This window comes from Lycorma delicatula, chromosome 6 (genome assembly GCF_047948215.1).
Source record: "Lycorma delicatula isolate Av1 chromosome 6, ASM4794821v1, whole genome shotgun sequence".
Taxonomy (NCBI): Eukaryota; Metazoa; Arthropoda; class Insecta; order Hemiptera; family Fulgoridae; genus Lycorma; species Lycorma delicatula.
In genome coordinates this window covers 35,714,787-35,737,001 of record NC_134460.1, presented here as the reverse complement: position 1 = coordinate 35,737,001, position 22,215 = coordinate 35,714,787, and the positions used below count along the sequence as shown (strand labels likewise).

The 22,215-nt window shown below is 28.6% G+C and overlaps 1 protein-coding gene across 1 annotated transcript in view; it reads left to right on the top strand.

Moving 5' to 3' along the window:
* LOC142326839 (uncharacterized) overlaps positions 1 to 22,215 on the top strand; it is a 141,800-nt gene that overhangs the window by 112,228 nt on the left and 7,357 nt on the right. The window contains exon 2 of the mRNA XM_075369570.1: positions 17,278 to 17,355. Within this exon, the coding sequence (XP_075225685.1) occupies positions 17,278 to 17,355 (78 nt within the window). The remainder of the gene's footprint in view (positions 1 to 17,277; positions 17,356 to 22,215) is intronic.

Below are 22,215 nucleotides of genomic sequence, written 5' to 3'. Positions count from 1 at the left end.
AAGTACTAGGATTTGAACCTTAGAATTCTTGACTTCGAAATCAGCTGATTTGCGATGACGAGTTCACCACAAGACCAACCCAGTGGGTTTCATTTCGTAATTATTAGTATTACTTTTATTAGTAAGAATTTGACAGGCCAACATTTTTTTTACGGTTCAATTTTTAGAGTTCCAGTACTCATAATCTTTTATTTTATTTAAATTGAATTTAAAAACATTACTATATGTCTTCTCTTTGCGGCCTTTTGAGAATTCCAAGAGGTTTGAATATCGGGTAAAAAACTTAATAAGATTTTAAGAACTAAAATTCTACGTTTAACGTGGAGGGGGATAAGGAACTTCTTGAACAGCGTTTATTTATTTAATAAAACACGGTACGTAAGATTAATTGTTGACTAATAAAATCGATGGATGGTCGGGAATCTGAATTAGAAAAGTACTGGGAACATTCATGAAGACAGCCAACTGTTGCCTTATTTGCTGAAAATACATATATCTATATTCAACATACTTGAGGTTGTCTCTACATATTATCTTAAAAAAACATACGCTCACAAACTATTCATGCTAAGATGTAAAAGTTGTCGTACAGTTCTATCTCTGATTAATTTAAAAAATAAAATAAATTATACACATTAAAATATGATTCACTTGAATATTCAGTAATATCTAAATACTCATTCGGTATTAAATAAATTTAGTTAAATAAAAGAATATAAATAGCCTAAATATGTATTTAAATATTTACTGTAAAATTATTCTTAGTGATGTCATAGGTCATTTTTTTTTAGTCACAGTTAAACTAAGTATTCATTTTTTAAATGTTATTGAAAAAAAATTGTCATTATATTATTGAAATTTCTTTTTTAACTACTAAAAAAGGCATTATTTATTGACCAAAAATATATGTTGGTTACGAAAAGAATAAAATGAAGTACATAATTCGATTGTATTATATATATATATATATATATATATATATATATATATGTACACTCATATATCTTAGAATAAATAAGTCTGATGTAACTCAACAAAGAAGTAAAATATTTACATATTAAACTTAAAAAAAAAGAAGCAGTAATCTTAAATCGTAACTGAACAATACAGGATTCAGACTAAATGTCCGATTTTATTTTGAGGTTTAATAGTTTAAGAGTTTTAAAGAAACAATGAAATGTGTTCGGTCCCCCAAGTTGCAGCTACTACTTCGGAACGTAAGATTTACATATATTACACATAACCCACACCACAACCCACACAAAAGATGGGTATTATATTAACAATTCTCTATTGTTAGTGTCATAAGTAGCAGATATGAGTTATTGCAGCGTAAAGCACTTGTAACCAACCTACACGCAACGGTATCACGGTATTAGGATATATTAAAAATGGTCCTCGCACATCTTTTTCCGTTATTGCTTGTAAATTGAAATAAATTATTTACCGATAAGCAATTATCCGTTAAATTTTCTTTAAATAAAAATTAATTTTTTCTAAAACTTATTTTCTCTAATCTTTTAATAATATGAAAATTATGAACGTCTTAAATTATATATATACTAGTATCCCCGTCACGGCTTCGCCCGCGCTATATGTTTTCCACCACGGTCAGGGGATGTCTAGCGAGTGGGGTCTGCCCCCTGGATCCTTATGCGTTCTTTAAACTCAAACTTATGAGAAACATACTGATAAATAATAAATTAAAGGCTATCCAATTTATAAAAAATTATCACTGTACTGTAATTTCTTCAAAACAATTGTTTGGCTAGTAAAGGATCACTAACTGGTTTTTAGATTTCCCGCCGCTGCTTCGCATGCGAAATAGAAATCAGAATTATAAACATAAATTGCCATCACAATGTTAACAAATTTCATAAAAATTGATTCAATAATGCTAGCATAAAACGGTATAATTTAAAAAAAAAAAATTTATATTTTTTTTACCCCTTAAATATTAAAATTGAAAAACTCAATAATGATTTTTAGGTATTTATATAAAGAGTATTTGCAAGCCAAAATCGAGTAAATAACTCATTTAGTACAGGAGAAATGGGAAAATTTGCGATCATAGTTCGAAATTTTTTAACAACTTTCTTCATCCCTTTCAAGATCGAATTTCAAAGAACCTAGAAATTAGTTTTTAGATATTCACATGAAAATTAGAGACACCAAAATTCAAGTTGATGTCTTCATTTATTACAGAGAAATTAAAAATACAGTAAATTTAGCTTTTATTCCACTTTAACCCTTTAAACTCGAAATTTAAAAATAAATCCTTTTTTAGTGTGCACTTTCACCGTAAGAAGAACGTGTATACAAATCTTCATCAATTTATTTTCACTTTCTTTTGCGGGCGTTGATTATGACACATTGTTTTATATATATATAAATATAACGATAGCGTTCAAATCCTAGTAAAGGCAGTTACTTTTACACGGATTCGAATACTAGATCGTGGGTACCGGTGTTCTTTGGTGGTTGGGTTTCAATTAACCACACATGTCAGAAATGGTCGAACTGAGACTGTTCAAGAATAAACTTCATTTACACTTACACACATCATTCGCATTCATCCTTTGAAGTAATACCTGAACGGTAATTCCCGGAGGCTAAACAGGAAAAAGAAAGAAGAAAAGATATACAAAACGAAAAAAATAAGGTTTTCTTTAATGATTAAAAAAAGAAGTAATTGAACTAGCTAAATACCCGTGCTTCTCAAATTATCATTTTTCGCGAAGGATAATTTTCAGAATTTGAACGCAAATTAGGAGGCCTACATTTTTAAAGTTTATTTATTAACTGATGATAAATACATTATTTCTATTATTACAATAAAAAATATTCACTTATTTGTAATATATTAACAACATTCTTGATTTAAATACCGGAAAAAAAAGAATTAATTCTGTATATTTGTAAATAATAACTAATAATTTACAAAGATTTTAAATCTATAATTATATTAGAAAAGTAATAAGTACAACTTTGTGTGGTGTACAATCATTATTACTAAAAATTTTAATTTTTATATTTAAATAAGTACAATTTTTTTTTTAAATATTGATTTAAACAAAACATAAGGCTAGTTACTTGAACAACAATGAATATAATTGTATAGTGGAATCCTTTAAAGCTTCAAAGTTAAAGCAAATAACTCAAATAAAAAGAAAAAAAACAATTATGAAAAAGCTATTTAATCACTTGATAAAACTAGTTAAATTATAGGCTTAGTAGTCCCTGTTAACGGTGAAAAATACCATCTTTTAATAGATATATTTTTAAAAAAAAACATGGATGAAAGAACCTAGTTAACAGGACTACACTTTAATACAATTAAAATTTGTTCTTTTTTGTTTTTATTATGATGTCAATATGTTTGAAGAAAATCAATAAAAGTTACCTTTTATTACTAATTAAAAAAATAACAATATTATCAGATTCATTTAAGAAGTCTAAAACCCGCCGGGTTTGTCTATTGGTCTATTTCGTCATCACAAAATCACCTGAATTTCGAAGTCCAGAGTTCTAAGATTCGAGTTTTCATAGAGGCAGTTGATTTTATTTGGATTTGAATGCCAGACTGTGGATACTGTTGTTCTTCTTTGGTGGTTGAATTTCAATTAAAGATACAACTCCGGAGTGATCTACCTGAGTCTGTTCCAGATTACAATTTCACCGGTACATTTACACTTACATTGCACTACAACTGCAGCTACGTCAGGCCTGGCAAGCCGATAGTAGTATTTGTATTTGTCTATACACACACCGACTCAGAAATAGTTGGAAAACTGGTTGGAGAAAAACCTAAGAGATTTATAAAAATGTTAGTGTTTAAATATGTTTAAACTCGTTATATTTAAATATTTGCCCATCGGGCTGGTTAAGTGGTTAACACGTCGTCAAAAATTACTTATTTAACAGCTGATTTTCGAAGTCGAAGGTTCTCAGGTTCAAATTCTAGACTTTTATGCAGGTTTGAATACTAGTGGATACCGGTGTACTTTGGTGGTTAGAGTTCAATTAACTATATATCTCAGGAATGGTCGGTCTGAGACTATACAAGAGGACACCTCATTTACATGTCGTACATGTCATTTTTATCTCATTGAGCTGCGGGAAGGGATTGCTTATTGTTATCTATCGGAACAAATTGGAAAGTACAAATTAGGGGAAAAAATGTTTAAGATTGTACTTTTAAAACACTGCACACTAAATATGCCTTAGAAAAGTACGAGGTCAGTACTGTATTTCTCAAAAACTTTGGTTTCCTTTGCGTCTTTTTATTAAAAGGACGAACTTTATATTTTGTTAAAAAAAGGACTTTTAAATTAAAATTTTCACTTTTTTTCTTACTCTTATTATTTGAATCGGTCTAATGCCCTATTTTTAGTTAGTCTTGTAAAACGAAAAGTAGTCTTGTTTATAAAACGAAAAAAAGACTTTTATTTATTTAAATGAACCTGGAATAATAAAATATTTAAAATAATTAAACCTAACCGAGGTACTGAACCAAGGCGGCATATTATTCAATAGTATTAACTAAGGCAAATATACTCTTTATTAATAGACAACCTAGGCCCCACCAGTTTAAAAGAAAATTCTTCTTCCTTACAGCATTTTTCTCATTATTATCAAAAATTATTAAAATATGTATGTACGTAATAGTGTCGTTAAAAATCAATGTTCAACGGGGAAAAAGTTCCTACCTTCACTAAGAGCTGAAATATCAATTTAAAAAACTGTCAAATTAAAACTAAACATTGGGAAAACTTTTTATCTGCTAAAACGATATATAAAATATATAATTTGTAAAATATACATATTTTTTTTTTTTTAGTTTTATTATTTATTATCAAAATTATAAAATGCTGAAATTTACACTAACTAAAAAACAGGAGGAAAACCAGGTACTTTTATATGTGAATTATTTTTTTCAATTTTCAATTGTTTCGTAAGGTACAACTTACGAACAAATATACGTATAATTCTTTGAAAACAAACAGCTTTTTTCATGATACATATTATAATTTAAGAGCACTTAAGTGTTAATATATTGTTTCTAATGTAAAGAAATTATTTATTTATATATAGTGTTTCAAAAAGTTTCTGCCATAAATTTATGCAAAAGTTCATGTAAAAAAAACCCCTAGATATGAAAATATTTACTAGATTTCCTAGATATGGAAATATCTTCTTTTGAGTTACTGCTAACAAAAGATTTCTTCAAGATTTTTGTTTTAGATTTGTTTCTGTTCTAGATTTCTAGTCAAATAATGCTAATCAAAACTTCAAGGACACGAATTACTGGATAAAATTAGTGGTTTTATCTACAACCTTACGAAAAAAACAAAAAAAAAAAAAAAAATGGTACTACAAGTAGTACCTTCAGTAGTTTGCGAAAAAATTATAGTAAAACCCAAATAATTAAAGTTATAAAAACTCTCTTTTATATTTGACGTTAGTTAATTAATTTAATTGTTAATTATTAAATAAAACTATAAAATACATTTTTGAGAGAATTAAATTATGAAATAAGGTCAATTAAACCGAATAAAGAAAAAAAAATGTATATATATATATATATATATATATATATATATATATATATATAATATAGCTTTTCTCTAAAATAACTTTTCATTCATTAAAGATAGAAAAATGAAATTTATCAAAGATAAATTTACCTGATTAAATTTGTCTATCGTTTCTACCTGAGACTATATCTATTTTGCTGTATGAAATCGCAAAATTAAATATTTTAACGTAAAAAAAAACAGACTGTGATATTCCAAGAAAAATGACGGCCAGTTAATATTTTTAACCGGTTAGTTTCAAAAAATGTCTACAGTATCAATTAAATAAGCCGATCTCCGGGGCGGAGTGGTAGTATCTCGGCCTTTCATCCAGGGGCCCCGGGCTTGAATCCCGGTCAGTCATGGCGTTTTTCTTTCGCTAAAAATTTCCATTTCCATATTCCTACGTATAAGCTTTTTAAAGATTTTGTGATGAATTAATGAATTAATTCATTAAGAAAAAAAATAAATGCTCAATTGTAAATCACTAAAAATAATAGAAAAGTAGTTTCGGTAGTGTAGCCTGAAATGACTTTAGTCATTTCAAAAATGTCTAACAAAATTAGTGGTCATTTAGTGTTTAGTTGCAATTCAAAATTTATCAAATAATAAATTTGCTAATTGTAATATATTATTGGTTTAAGGAAAAAAGCACTTTTATTTTCCATTTGAAAAATGTCAAAAATATTTATGTGTATGTTCACATATTACAAACATATTTAACGAAAAATTTAACTTGCATTACAAGCTAGTTTAAAAATATATTCTTTCCTGAACTGAATCATTTATTACTCGTCAAAAATTAGAAAGATCAATTCATGGGTAGCAATATGCATTGCTGGAACGGCAACTGGTTTCTTGTTATCTACGATGTCCTATCACGGAACACTTTTCTTTCCACTGCATTAAGTAATCAACACTACTTCTACTGCCGCAGGTAGAACTACTCCGCTATATGTTAATACTTTCTTAACTTTGTAATAGAATAAGGATAATAAAAATTATTAGGACCATTAATTCTAGTAAACGTTGCTATATCATTTTAGGGTTATATTTCAGCAAAGGTAAGGCACTTATTATATTTTTTTTTAAGTAAGTTTTTCATAATTATTCTGTATAACTAAAACTACCTTACATGTCAGGAAAGTAAGATATACAGAGTGTATCACGAAGTTCTCCCCAAACTTTCATAACACATTCTACTAGTGAAAAAAATGGAAAAAGTTCATACAAACATGTATCCCAAAATTCTTCTTTGCGAGTTACGACTAATGAAAGATTTCGCTCGAATTTTTAAGCTACCCCGGGGAAATAAGGTTGTATTGACATTTTTAGGGCGTTAAACATCATTTCCTTGAGATCACTAATTCTGTATCTTAATTAACGTCCTTTTACAACCTCATTTTACTGGTATAACTGAAATCCGAGCGAAATCATTCACTAGCCGGAACTCGCAAACGAAGTATTTTAGGATATATATTTATATGAATTTTTTCCATTATTTTCACGATTAGAGTAGGTTATGAAAATCCCGGGAGAACTTCATGATACACTCTATATATTTCAAAGAAAATAAGGTGGTAGTTTTTTTTCTTTTTTTTTTCAAAAAACGCATTCAAAATTTCTTTATAGGCTTCTGTAGCAGTAAAACAACATTATTTGCTTAAAAGCAGATTAGAAAAAAATCTCTACGAAATCATGAACTCGGTCATTTAAATCAAAATATTAGCCATTAGTCATAGAACCAGTTAATTTAACCTTTCAGTTTCTATGAATGGTTTAATAGAAATTTCATAGAATTTGATACTTAATATACATGGAAATCTCTAGAGCTTTCATTTAACGGATTGTATCTATCACTGAAATTCTTCTAATCTTTCTATTTTATAAATTTATTTCTTAAGGGTAAAATCCAGGTCAATAATTAAGTTTAAAGAATTTCGATTTGTAATGGCCGTTGATAAATCATTAAGTTACTTTTTATATAATAAAATGTTTAGTTGTGTTCGAATTTCATAGGAATAACTATAAACATAAATCAAGGAATAATTACAATAAAATATATTTGCATCTCTGTTTGTAATTAGTACTTAATAGGAGAAAAACAAACAAATTCAAAGCATATATATAGTCTATTATAGTTTCTATTGTATTCAACTCGGTAGAAGATTCAAATGAATTACTGGGCTTAATTAGGAATGGTCGGATAAAGACACAAATCCTTAGGTGGGATTAATCGTAAAGCCTAATGAGGTGGAATGCTTCTCGTGAAACATTCCTTCTTTACTTTTATTTTTTCTATCGTCTTCACCAGTTACTTCATTTTCTTCCACACGGTATAGCTTACAGAATTGTTATATAGTAGTTACCTATCAAAGAAATTAAACAGACATTCTTTGTTTTACCTCTACAAGCTTTTGTGATAGTGCAATACCTAACGACAATAGAATATTCAACAGTCTTTTTTTTATTTTTCTATTTAACTATTTAAGAAGAGAACATTTTATTTTTTCAATTTAAAAAAAATAAAAAAAAAAACCATTTCTCGTAAATTCAATTAAGATAAAGTTATTAATTAAAATAATGTAATCAAACTGTAATACTTTGATGAATTATCTTTCCCTTTTTTTATTCCATATATATAAAGATATACTATGCAAGGTATTAATAATGTTCAGGAACCATCGAATTACTTTCAACCATAAAAAATTCAAAGATGAAATTTAAAAGATGATCTTACACATTAAAACGATCTATTTTTCAGTAAGAGACGATCACACCCCAAGCCTTCATGAGAGACAAATAGAAAATTTTAAATAGACCATGTTATAATACCATACTGAAGTATAAAAACATCGTCTACGTAAAAAAATTCGGGCTACGATAACCTTAACAAAAATGATGGCCATTTAATACAGAGTGTTCAAAAAGTGATGTAACTATATGAGAAAATGAGTAAATTAAAATAGTTGTTGGAAGTGGCCTCCATTATGCGATTCACATAATTGAATACGACGTAGCATGCTCTTAAACATATGTTTTAAAGTTTGTTGAGGAATTGCAGTGACAAATCGTTCAATTTCGCTCTGCAATTCGAGAATAGTGAGAGGATGAGCTTTGTACGTAGCATCCTTAAGGTAACCCCACAAGAAAAATTCAGAAGGGAGTAAATCGGGAGACCGAGAGGGCCTTAGCCCCTCTAAGATCACTTATCCATGAAAACAATGATCCAAGAAAGTCCAAGAAACCGTAGTATTGTCTTGCTGAAACCACGTCTATTCTAGCCGGTCTGCAGGTATAGAGTTTACAAATTGTTGTACCATCTGTATATAACGCTCATTATTCACTGTACCGTGAAAGAATGTCATGAAAATTCACCTACTTGAAATTGCACAGCACACACCGACTTTTTGTCACTGCAGAGGAGACTCGTGCAGCTGATGTGGATTTTCCGTACACCAAATGCGTGAATTCTGTGCATTCACGTATTCGTCAAGGTGGAACCATGCCTCGTCAGACCAAAACCGATCATCGAGTTCTTCCCCATCAGGCTTTACAGTTGACATGACTGACATAAACCTACACGTTTTCCAGTGTCTGTAAGTAATAACTCGTGATCAACATGAATTCTTTACGGATTCATCTTCAAACACTTGCATAATGCCTTGTGAGCACTACCGACGGAGAAATCAGACTGGCTATAATGGCGTCGCACAGACTTCTTGGGATTAAGAGAATTTGCAGCTTGCACAAGGATCAACTTTTCTGGTGTTAGCACTTTTGATAGACCACTTTTGGCTGTACATGCAACATTATCAGTCTATTAGAATTTGTCGTACAGCCCTTTGATGAAGGACTTGTTTGGTAATCCACAACGTACTTTTCTGTAAAGGCATTCCAGGTTTGGGCATAACTGACACATGTAGTATATTGGGAGACAATGAATATTCTCTGCTGTATTGTGTAACCCATTTTCCTCAATTAAACCTGTCACAAAAGAAGGAGACATTATTCCACAAGTTGTATCACATTTTGAACACTATATATTTTTACAGCTGGTTTCAAAATTAACCTACAATACACCCAAAAATAGATTGGATTAAGGTAAGAGCATTTTTATAATAACATTTTTTAACTTTTTGCTGTTGAGCAGCTGTTAAATAAGCTAATAAATACTGTTTACACTTTTGAAACTAGCCACTCGTGAAAAAAATGGACACAATTTTCGTTAGGCAAAGAAATTTGCAAGTTTTAATGCTGAAAAGTTTTAATACTGATGGTATGTTTCAGGAAGTTTCTATTATACTGTATAGAATATTTCTGTCATCAAAACCTGAAAAAAATTTGAATCAGTTTAGTTCTGGAAACGCTTTCTTTTCGAGATTCGGTTAAAGAAAGATTCGGTTGCAATCTATTCAACTTGTAAACATTTAAGCGGTAAGCGGAGCCTCATGGATCAAGAGGTGAAATGATATGTAAATGAAGCAGTCCTACGCTGACTAAGGCTGACCATTACTAAGGTGTGTGGTTAACTGAATCCTAACCACCAAAGTATCCAATATCTAGTATTCAAATCTGTGTAAAAGTAACTCATCTATCTTTACTAGGATTTGAACCTGAAAATTTGAATTCGAAGATTAGCTGTTAAACAGTTGATATGGGACAAGGATTTTACCATTCCACCAATCCGGCGGTATACGATTTAAGAGAAAGAATTTTTACTCAGTTGCAGTGCAATCTTTTCAGATTTTTTTTTTTGTTGCATTCTGTTTTCAAAAAAAAAATAATTTTTATCATTTAATTTGGTTTTCATTGAATTTAATTGCATCAGATTTTTTTTGAATAAATTTTTTATAAATTTCCTCTTGAATTTTTATTTGGCTATTGAAAATTTAACAAATACATTTATGCAAAACATAAAATAGCTTGATTTTTGACTCGAATATTTTTTTGGGTTTTACAACAATTTTTACGGACAAAAGACAAAGTACTTAGACTTATTGTTTTCATGTAAGATTACTTATTAACCACTAATATTACTCAATAATTTGAGTCTGTAGAGTTTTATTGTAACATTATTTGATTTTTAAGCAGAAATCTAGACAATATATTTTGCAAGCCGTAACTCAAAAACAAGCGTTACAATCATACGTTTATTATTAGTTTTTTTTTTTTAATTATTTTGATGAGATGAATACTTCTATAAAATGCAGTATAAAATTTTTGAAACCCTTGTATAAAATCATTTCAATATTACTTCTGTGAAACTTTAACAAAAATAAAATTTGAATATCAGAATAACATCATTCTGATATTCAAATTTTATTTTTGTTAAAGTTTTATATTATTATGCATAAAGAAATATACATTTCTAGATTAATATATTTTTTTTTTTTTGTCTTCAGTCATTTGACTGGTTTGATGCAGCTCTCCAAGATTCCCTATCTAGTGCTAGTCGTTTCATTTCAGTATACCCTCTACATTCTACATCCCTAACAATTTGTTTTACATATTCCAAACGTGGCCTGCCTACACAATTTTTCCCTTCTACCTGTCCTTCCAATATTAAAGCGACTATTCCAGGATGCCTTAGTATGTGGCCTTTAAGTTTGTCTCTTCTTTTTTTTTGTACTGTATTGTATACCTGCCATATTGGTTGAATTGTAAATTTCTCGTCTTAAATCAACTATTTAAAGCTAATTTTCGAAGTCAAAATTTCTGAAGAAATCATCTGTACAGGAAATATAATTTCAATAAATAATCATTCATTAAATTAATTTGAAAAATTACAGCGGGGTAAAAATTCACTTATAAAGAAAAAAATAAAAATAAATCGGGGCATTTTGGTTAAGGTAAGGTAAAACAATTTACTGAAAAAAAGAACAATGGAAAAAATTAAATCATATAGGCCGATTTAAGAATCTCCTTTTGTGAAGGTTTTGCATTGTAAAAAAATCAATAGTAATTCTTAATACACAAAGTATTCTTTATTAGCTCTTTAATATGTTTTTTGTCTGTTGAATTTAAACGGAGATAAAATATGTAAAGTGTAAAATAATAATAATAATAATGGATAAAAAAAATTATAACGCTACAAAAGCGACTATTATTAAAAAAAAAACAAAAAAAAAAATAGAAATCACATATGAAAATATATAACGGATTTACATTTAGTGGTAATAACAATAAAACAGACAGCTTTAATAATTTGTTAGAGTCATTTGTACGGTGGTCGATTGAATTACATTGAAGAAAATCACGTTTAATTTGATGGAGAATTGACTTTATGGGGTTAGTTCGTGGGAAAGCAGACTTCTTAACTGTCGCTTCGCGTCAAGCTCCAGGCTTCACTCTACAGTCAGTCGTTAAACCGATATATCACAGGAGTAATTACTTGGTGGTGTACGATTCAATAGATAAAATAATAATAATAATAATTATTATTATTATTATTGCATTACCAAGTTATTTCTACTAACCTCAATAATTTAAAGATATCGCAATCAATTTAACTTGTATTTAAAAATAAATTTTATAGACGAATCTCGCAGATTAAATAAAGTAATTATCGAATTTTCGTTTATTAAAGACAATAGCTTAATTATAATAGAGCATTATCAATTTATTTTTTAACATTATTTATTTTTATTAATTGAACATTTTTACAGAAGTATCAATACATAAACAGAATATTTCTTTGAGTATATTTTAAAACAGCTTCAAAGAAATGATTGAAAAAAAGAAAATAAATACTTATCCTTTATCTATCTATACTCACATAATATTAATTACGTTAATTAATATTATATATATTAAACATGGTCGTTTTACTTATGAAAGTATTTCTCAAATTCGTTTTCTTAGAAAATTTTCCTTGAGTCCAAGATATGCACTTTTTAAAAATTCCAACCCCCTAAAGAGTAAAAATAATTAAAGATTAAAATGGTTGAGCGGATAGACTCAATGAAAACGATATACAAAAATGATAATTGATTTCTTTAAATTTCAAATTTCAAACGTAGTTCAACCTTTCACTAAAAAATTTCGAATTCGTTAAAATTTATTTAATAATGAATTAATGTGGAATTTCTACATAAACTATCTCTGATATACCGGATGTTAACAAGATGAGGGAACCGTTAAATAATTTTTCAATATTTAAAAGTAGACAAATGAAATTCTTTTTAATGGTCCTATTTCACAAAGATGTATTTTTCGACGTGAGGCCTGCACACCCCGAGCGTCAATGAAGAGGAACTCAAGAATTTTAAATAGAAAGAACTCTGGGTTGTGAAACATATTTTAAAGACATTGAAAAAACTGAAATTTTTATACAAAACCTTTCAGTTACAACTCTAACGAAAAATGGAGGCCGTTTAATATCATTACAACTAGTTCCAAAAATTATCTATAGAACTTCTTACGTAACTATTCAATAGTGAAACACTAAAAATAAAATTTAGCAAATCCTGACCCGTAGGAGAAGACAGCCACCACCAGCCTCTCGGTACCTTACCCTTATGAGTTTTACCGAAGATCAACTTTCAAAACCTCGCATTTGACATATTTCATGCCGCAAATAACATTTCCATCGATGTACTACTATCTATCAAGAACTCATCACACAACACACATCAACCAAATTTTAAACAAGACTGAATGGACTAAATGTTTTTTCTTGTTTAGCCTCCGGTAATTACCTTTTAGATAATACTTCAGACGATGAATGGGGATGATATATATGAGTTTAAATGAAGTGTAGTCTTGTACAGTCTCAGTTCGTCCGTTCCTGAGATGTGGTTAATTGAAACCCAACCACCAAAGAACACCGGAATCCAAGATCTAGTATTCAAATCCGTGTAAAAATAACTGACTTTACTAGGACTTGAACGCTGGAACTCTCGACTTCCAAATAAGCTGATTTGAGTAGACGTGATCATCACTAGACCAACCCGGTGGGTGTGAATGGACTAAATTACATCGAAGGAACTGAACTACCTACCCGAAATAGATAAAGTTGGGTTTATCACGCATTGTCAACACACAATAAAAACAAAAATATCAAATACGTAAAAACATAAAACAAAATTAAAAAAAAATCCATAAACCTTAAATCAAAACAACAAAAATACAAGAAAGGAAAACCCGAGCAGGACCATAAATTCCTTCAGTAATTCTCTCTTTTACTAAATAGACTGTAAAGTTTTCCACAATTGTGCACTCGGTCTGGACCCTCCAATTTACATGGAGATACCCAATAATAACGAGCCGACACGTAGTTTCCATGCGCATTAACTCATACTAAGAACATTCGGACAGTGCATGGTAGGAATCAACCAACCTTTACTGTGGATATGCTTCCTCCTCAAAACAGTCTATTTTGAGGAATGAAACCACTACTTGGGGTGTACTGAAACTAGCTATGAAAAATATTAAATGGCCGCCATTTTGGTTACAATTTTCTTACCCCCCCCATGTTTTCTATTTCAAAATTTTGTTTTTTAATGTCCTTTAAAATGATTTCTTACAATCCTACTCTTTCCAATATTTGAGCTACTCTACCCCCATGGAAGCTCCTGCGTGTTTGGAATGCGGTAACTTTTATTGAAAAATTAATAGTTTCTAGACAGAAATATCTACTAAATTTAAGTCTTACAAGATCACCAGTTAAAAAAAAGGGTTGATTTAATTTTTATAAAACACACACACACACACACACACACACACATATATATATATATATATATATATATATATATATATATATATATATAGATGAGAGAATATCTGGTTAACTAGACTGAATTTTATTTATAAAAATCAGGTATTATTTTCTCGAAATGTCAGCACTATTTAATAAAAGTGTTTTTGTACCACAATTTTCGTAGATAGGTAAATAACATACTTTTTGTAGTAAGCGTTATCTTTGTACTGTACACAAATTCAGTTTCAATATTAATAAGACTAAAATAAAGTAAAAAAAAAAAAATACGATAAGTATACTGGTCTTCTTGAGGGAGTGGTAGCGTCTGTAACTCTTGAACCTCAGAAGTGAATGACTGTTGAATCTCAGATATTTAACTCATGAAAGACTTTGTACAATGAAAACAGAGAAAAACTGAGAAAAGTAACAAATTAATTTTAATCGACAACTAATAAATTATACATCTTACTTTATTTAGTAAGGGACTTCAACAGACTGTAAGGGAAACAGATAAATAATTTTAATACTTTGAACACAATCAATATTTGAAAAAAAATGTAAAAGAATTGTTGGATAGTTTCTGTATTTGAATCTGGAAGACAAAAATACATAGATAACAAAATCCAATTAAAATTAGTTAATTAATTAGATTTTAACTAGTTCCTACAGAATTACAGCTAATTGTGATATTAAAAAGTCAACCATTCAGCAGATATTAAAAATGGATAAGTCCAGTCTCGTTATTTGTTTTTTGAATGGTACGGAAATCATAATAATAATTTAAAATTGATAATTAGTGCTACATTTTTAGAAAGTAAACATTCTTAAATCCCTATAAAAGAATAATAAAACTTAAAAAACCAAATAATTACATCAAAATTATAATTTATGTGTGTGCACGCGCACGCGCGTGTACATGTTTATGTATATACATAAATGTATGATTGTTTCTCATGAATACAACAATAATTCATAATTAAATTTCTTACCTAAATTAAGTAATTTGTGTTTCACAAATTTCCCACGGTATACAAGGTACATAAATCATTTTGTAACAATTAAAATAATTATTCAATATGTATTATATATATATATATCATAAAATATTATCCCAATCATAAAATTATGATTAACCTTCAATTACATCGATTAAGTGAATGTACTCGGATAATAAACAAAAACCCCTTACGTAATAATTGCAATTTAGGAGCAGACAACAACAATCTAGCGAGATCGTAAACCAGAAAGATCGCTACTGGTAATGAACGGTACCGAACTCATTGCAATGAACACTCCTCGCTGCAATTATCTTTTATAATATAGAATGTAACTACAATAGTTTATTATTATTTAGTTTTATTCTGATAGAATTAAAACATTTCTTTCCCGCGCAAATTAAAACAGACATATAAATTCACAAAAAAATAATGGATATACGAGTATATATATATATATCAACTAAAACAAACAAGTGTAATATTTTTAATGTATTAATTTTTGCTTTTTGGTTTAAATACTACAAAATACAAGCAATAAATTTATTTATTAAGCGATTCACTGGCTCATCGACCATCTTACGCCAAAAAACTTGAAAACCAGAAACTTTTCAGAGGAATTTTCCTTAGGTAAAAAACTAATAATAAAAACTGAAAATTTTTCTATAATTTCAAAAACTTTATAACAGGATGAAAATTTAATTTCAAAGCTTAGATGGAAGCAAGAATACGTTACACTCCTACATTTATACCCTAAAAAGTAGTTTATATTTACAATATATATTTACAATTTTTATAAAAATCAGATGACAATTATAAGAATCAGATGTATTATAAGATGAAGGAAAACGAGCTCTGATGTAAAAATGAGTTGGACAAGAATATACTGTTTCTGCGTTTTTCAGCAATGTAAAAAAAGCAATATAGAAACTGAAAGAAAAATTTAATATTGGAAATTAGCCAAGAAGAGAAAAGATTATAATTCGATGAGAATTTTTTTTCAAAATACGATTGAGAAAATACTGCAATGTATTTACTACTTAAAGAAAAATTCAGTTTCAATATAAATAATACTAAAATAAATTTAAAAAAATATGATAGATCTATCGGCCTTCGTAGTGGAATGGTAACGTCTCTGACTTGCACTTGGAAGGTTCTCAGTTCGAATCCCGGTTAGGCTTTGAACTTTTTTATCCATTATGAATTTAACTACATCTCATCCGGCAATATTAATTGGGCGTAATTCTGCAGTTTTGAGCATAAATAAATAAATAATGAGGAATAAAATTCTTAAATAGAGAAGAACAATGATAAAAAATTAATGAATAGTTATAATTAAGGTGGTAAAATTACTAAAGATGAATGAAGACAGGAAGAGAAAAAACTGATTTGTAGTAATTTTTCATACAAAATATAAGAGAGCTAGTGTCAAATATAGATATAATTAGAACAAATTTCTTGAATATACGTGCACGCGCGCGTGTGTGGGCAGGGTAGCCCTTTATGAAATTGGAATGTGGACAATTGAAAATGAGAAAGAAATAATAGAGGCTTTTATATATAGTGTTAGAGGAAGATGTTGAAAATTAGCTGGATCGATAAGATTGAAAATGAGGTCGTCTTAAGACAATTATTAGAGAAGAGAAAATTGTGGTCAAATCTTACAAGTTAACGGAAATACTGTAAAGAACTAAATTTGGATAAAAAGAGTCTCTTTTTGACCAATAAAAATTCATCTTACTTTTTTTATAATAAACTGAAGGTATGTCAGTGAATTTAAATAAATTTTTTTTTTTGAGCTTTTGATTAACAGGGAAAAAATCTATATCAAACACTGTGATTATGCGTAGTTACTTTAATAAATTATATCTAAAAATAATAAAATAATAATAATAAAATATAAATTATATCTTATAAATTATATCTTTTACAAAAAAAATTGTAAATTTTTACAAAAAAAAAAATAATAATAACTAAATATGTGTATACATTTCTTTTACAGATGAACCAGTTATGTCGTGTGTGTGGTGAACCTGCTGCAGGTTTCCATTTTGGAGCATTCACATGCGAGGGTTGCAAGGTAAATTTTTTTTGTTTAAAATTATTAATAAAAAAAAAAACTGCTATTATTAAGACTTATAACGAAAAAATTCTTACTGACGTTGACAATAAGTTAACTATGACGTTAATTATAATTAATTGTTTATTTTTAATTTACGAAAATAATAATCATTTTTAAAACATTTTTTCATTCTGACGTAGTTTAGAAGCATAGTAAATCTCTATCAAGGTTTCATTGGAGATCTTTAATCCCTGTAACTTGTACGTTAATATCAAGAGGTAGGAAATACAGAAAAATTCTCCGTAATTGAAAAGTGGAGTTTTCTACAGTTGAAAAAATATTGACAAATTTCAATTTAGGAACTAAAATCAGAGTCATAATCAAATTCTGTTTCCTAATCGTTAAAAGACACACATTTTCTTTGTTACTGCTCGCTATATTGCGTAAAATAGGATAAGTTGTTTTTATTAAGGGCTAGGATAACAGCAAATAATTTATTTTATCTAATTTCTTTTAATTTTTTTTTAAAATTACATTATGATTTATTTTTTAATAACTTTATTTAGATAGTTTAAAGTTTGAACATTTCTTCGTAAACAAAAAGCAAACAAAATGACCTTAGGATGACAATATTAACTTCTAAATATTTCAATTCCCTATTCATTAAGCATTTTATGGTTAATCACTTTCATTACAACAGTTCTCGAAACAGTAAAGAAATAAAAATATACCATATTGTTAACCAGGAAGTAAAAATATGATTAATATTTAATATAAAGCTAGTCAAAGTGTAGAAAGTGGGAACACGCAGATGAGCAGTGTGCAACAAATTTGCATTCCATTTTCAAATGAGCGCATTCTGAGCGCGTTAGTCGTGCGGGTGACAAATATCGCTCTTTAATGTAGGATATTTAAGAAGAGTGCTGGTGACAATTTTGTACACAGTGTTTGTATATAGTATATTTTTCAAATTTCCACATTTGTTTACACATGTATATAGCTTATGCACCCGCGGTAACGTAAGGATTCCAACGGGAGTTCATACATTTAAATCGGTTCAGTCGTTGAGCTGCTATGGTGGAACAAACATACATATACCGTAAATACATTGAACTCTTTTTTTTGGGCAGTCATGTAAAAATGTGATTAAATATTTTGTGTCATAAAAGATAATATACAGTAATTCGCAAAAACTAGATAACTGTTTATTGTTTAATTAGCAGCGGTCGATAGTGTAATCCAGCCTAATTGCGCCCTTAACACCTATTTGTTACTAAATTTTTCGTTTTTTATACGTTAACCGTAGTAATAGTGGGTTACTTTTAGTTACTATTCAGTAGTCATGCACAAACTGTCTCTATTATTCAAATGAACATACGTATTTTTAATCTTTTTAAATAATTATTCTGATTGGAACAGCTATTTAGCTGAGATATGTCGGATGTAAAACCGTTTCACTTTAAATTACCAGATACAGTAAAAAGTAAATTTAAAGGCTGATTAAAAGCTATTTTTTAATTAGCTTTTAAAACCTATTTTTATATTAAAGCACGATGAAGATAGTCAAAGAATGGAGACTGGAAAATATAACTAAAAAAAGGAAATTTTAAGAATGATTCTAGGACTTAAATCTTAAAATAACCAAAATATATTTTAAGGATAAATTATGAAATTTACCCAATATTTAAAAAAATAATGTAATCTATTAGAAAAAGAAGATTAGGCTTTTACGAAAACTTAAAAAGAATGGAGGACAAAAATTTACAAAAAGAATTTTTAATTATGTTTCCAAATTAAAAATTACAGATAAATGATTTTGAAAAATCGAAAAAGACGTAAAAGACTTAAATATTAAAGTAGAAGAAAAAAATTTTCAATTGAAATAGTTTCAGAAATAAAATAACAGTTTTCACGAGTTTTCAAGGAAAACAAAAAGGAAAAAAGGGGAAAAAATTTGCCAAAGAGAGAGAGAGAGAGAGACGAAGTTATTCAAAGAATGAAAGAGTATAAGCAGTAAAGGAAAGAAAATGTAAAGTTGATTTTTAATGCAATGCATAGCGGTCAAAACAAAATTTAAAAAAAAAAAATTAAAAACAAACAAAAAGAAACACTTTTCTTTTTAGTTTCTTGTACGAAATAAAGGAAGTATTGTGATCACGAAAAATTCCAGATTTCAACGAAAATATCCATTTTGACCTGAATTTATTTTGACTAGTTTCATCTGTAGTTTTTAGTCTGTACGTACGTATGTATGGATGTACGTACGTATGTATTTCATATAACTCAAAAACGATTAGCCGTAGAATGTTGAAATTTTGGATTCAGGATTTTGTAACATCTAGTTGTGCACTTTCCCTTTTGATTACAATCGACTGGACCAAAAGTATCCAAAAAAGACCAAAATCAAAAAAGAAATTGGATTTTGGAGGATTTCTTAACTGCAGTAACAAGCTCTCATTGAGAGCTTTTCAACTATGTATAATAAGTGATACTTATTTTCATTGGTTCCAGACTTATAGCCATATAAAATTTTAATTAATGAAATTTAGATCTTGCAGGGGAAGGCACATCGGTTCAAATCCGACTTCATCTCCTTTTATAATTTTTTTTTTTTTTTTTTTTTTAATTTAAATGCATTGATTTATTAACCTATGTTTAAAAAAAAAAAATACAGTTAATACTTCAATAATAACAAAAAAAGAGAAAATATCAAAAGTTATTAATGAAACAAAATTTTACGTACTTTTCACTTTAAAAAAATGTGTATATGTAATTTAATAGGCGAACAAGGAAGTCATGTAGTGTCCACATCTGATTATTTATACAGGAATATAAAAGCTGGGAAAATAAAAATAACAATGTATTAACAAAATGAGAGATACACAATAATGAAATAACAATTCAGATTCTAAAATACGATTACTCCTTTTTTTTAAAGCAACCCATAAATAATATTTAATGTTTAAATAATCAGTTAAAATTTCCTAAAGTTAATTTATTTATATTTTTAACGACTTATAACAATGGATTATAATTATACTTGCACAATAACGTATAACGACATTTTTAGATTAGAATTGTTAGTCATAAATAAGAATTTGGCTAAAATACTGTAACATAACCTTTTTAAAAGTGAGCTAGATACAATTACTGACCGTTGACCTCCACTTTTAATTTTATGATATTGTCCATAAAATAAATCCTACATAATAAAGTTGCGTCGGATTTAATATTATTTTCCTATTATATTATCTTTAATTATTTATTACTAAATAAACGTATATTTAATATCAGGAATTACCAATAATAATTTTACATCACCTGGAAAGAGAGCATTTTAAAATTAACTGCATTGATTATTTTGTATTCTTTTCGATTTCGCATAAGTTAATTATTATAATTTAAAAAAAAAAAAAAACATTTAAAAATTTAATTGATTAATGCTGCTATCTCCGAGATGGTCAGGAATGATGAAGTAATTTAATTTCTTGGTACACGGTTAATTAATGAATCAATCATTCGTTATCTGATTGTCCATATATATGAGGGAGAATGAACGAGTCTTCGTATGTACTAAGTCCTATAATACTTGGCGGATGATTTTTGTTGTAAAAAAAAAAGAATTAAACCATTAGAATCAACGATTTTTTTGGTAAAATTTATAAACCAAGTCTTGAATATTTTTATTAATGTGAAAATAGAAAAAAAACATTACTTAAGAGATTTTACGAAATGTAAAATTTGGACGATTATTAAAACAATTTAAGTTAGATTAAAATGTGTTGTAAACATTTTTTTAATATTCCTCCATGTTTTTCGGAAAAAAAATTCAGTAATGAAATGTAATTGCATAAATTAACAGAATAGTGGTTAGGGAATATGAGTTAAATAAAATTATCCTCAATTATTACTTTCCCCTCTAAACAGTTGAAGCAGAGTTTTAGCCCTAGAAAGGATAGTATTGTATTCGGTCCAATTTGGGCATATATGGTTTTCACCGCACGTTTTGACACCTATTTTTTGGTCTTCAATCAATTGACTGGTTTGTTGCAGTTCTCCAAGATTCCCTATCTAGTGCTAGTCGTTTCATTTCGGTATACCCCCTTCATCCTACATCCCTAACAATTTGTTTTACATATTCCAAACGTTGCCTGCCTGCATAATTATTTCCTTCTACATGTCCCTCCAATATTAAAATGACTATTCCAGGATGCCTTAATAAGTGGCCTATAAGTCTGTGTCTTCTTTTAAGTATATTTTTCCAAATGCTTCTTTCTTCGTCGATTTGTTGCAATACCTCTTCATTTGTCACTCTATCCAGCCATCTGATTTTTAACATTCTCTTGCAGAACCACATTTTAAAAGCTTTTTTTAAAATTCTTTTCTTCTCGGGTACTCCGTTCGTCTAAATTTCACTTCCATGTAAAGCTACGCTCCAAACATACTTTAAAAAATTTTTTCCTGGCGTTTAAAATAATTTTTGATCTAAACAAATTATATTTCTGATTGAAGGCTCGTTTCGCCTGTGCTATTTGGCATTTTATATCGCTCCGGCTTCGTCCATTTTTAGTAATTCTACTTCCGAAATAACAAAATTCTCTACCTCCATAATCTTTTCCTTCCTATTTTCACATTCAGTGGTCCATCTTCGTTATTTCTACTACATTTAATTACTTTCGTTTCGTTGTTGTTTATTTTCGTGCGGTAGTTCTTGCGTAGGACTTCATCCATTCCATTGATTGTTTCTTCTAAATCTTTTTTACTCTCAGTTAGAATTACTATATAATCATCAAATCGTAGCACCGTTTGACATCTAAGGAAACCAAAAAACCGGATGGAAATTTTCTGGATGTTAATGTTCGTATGTACGTGTGTGTG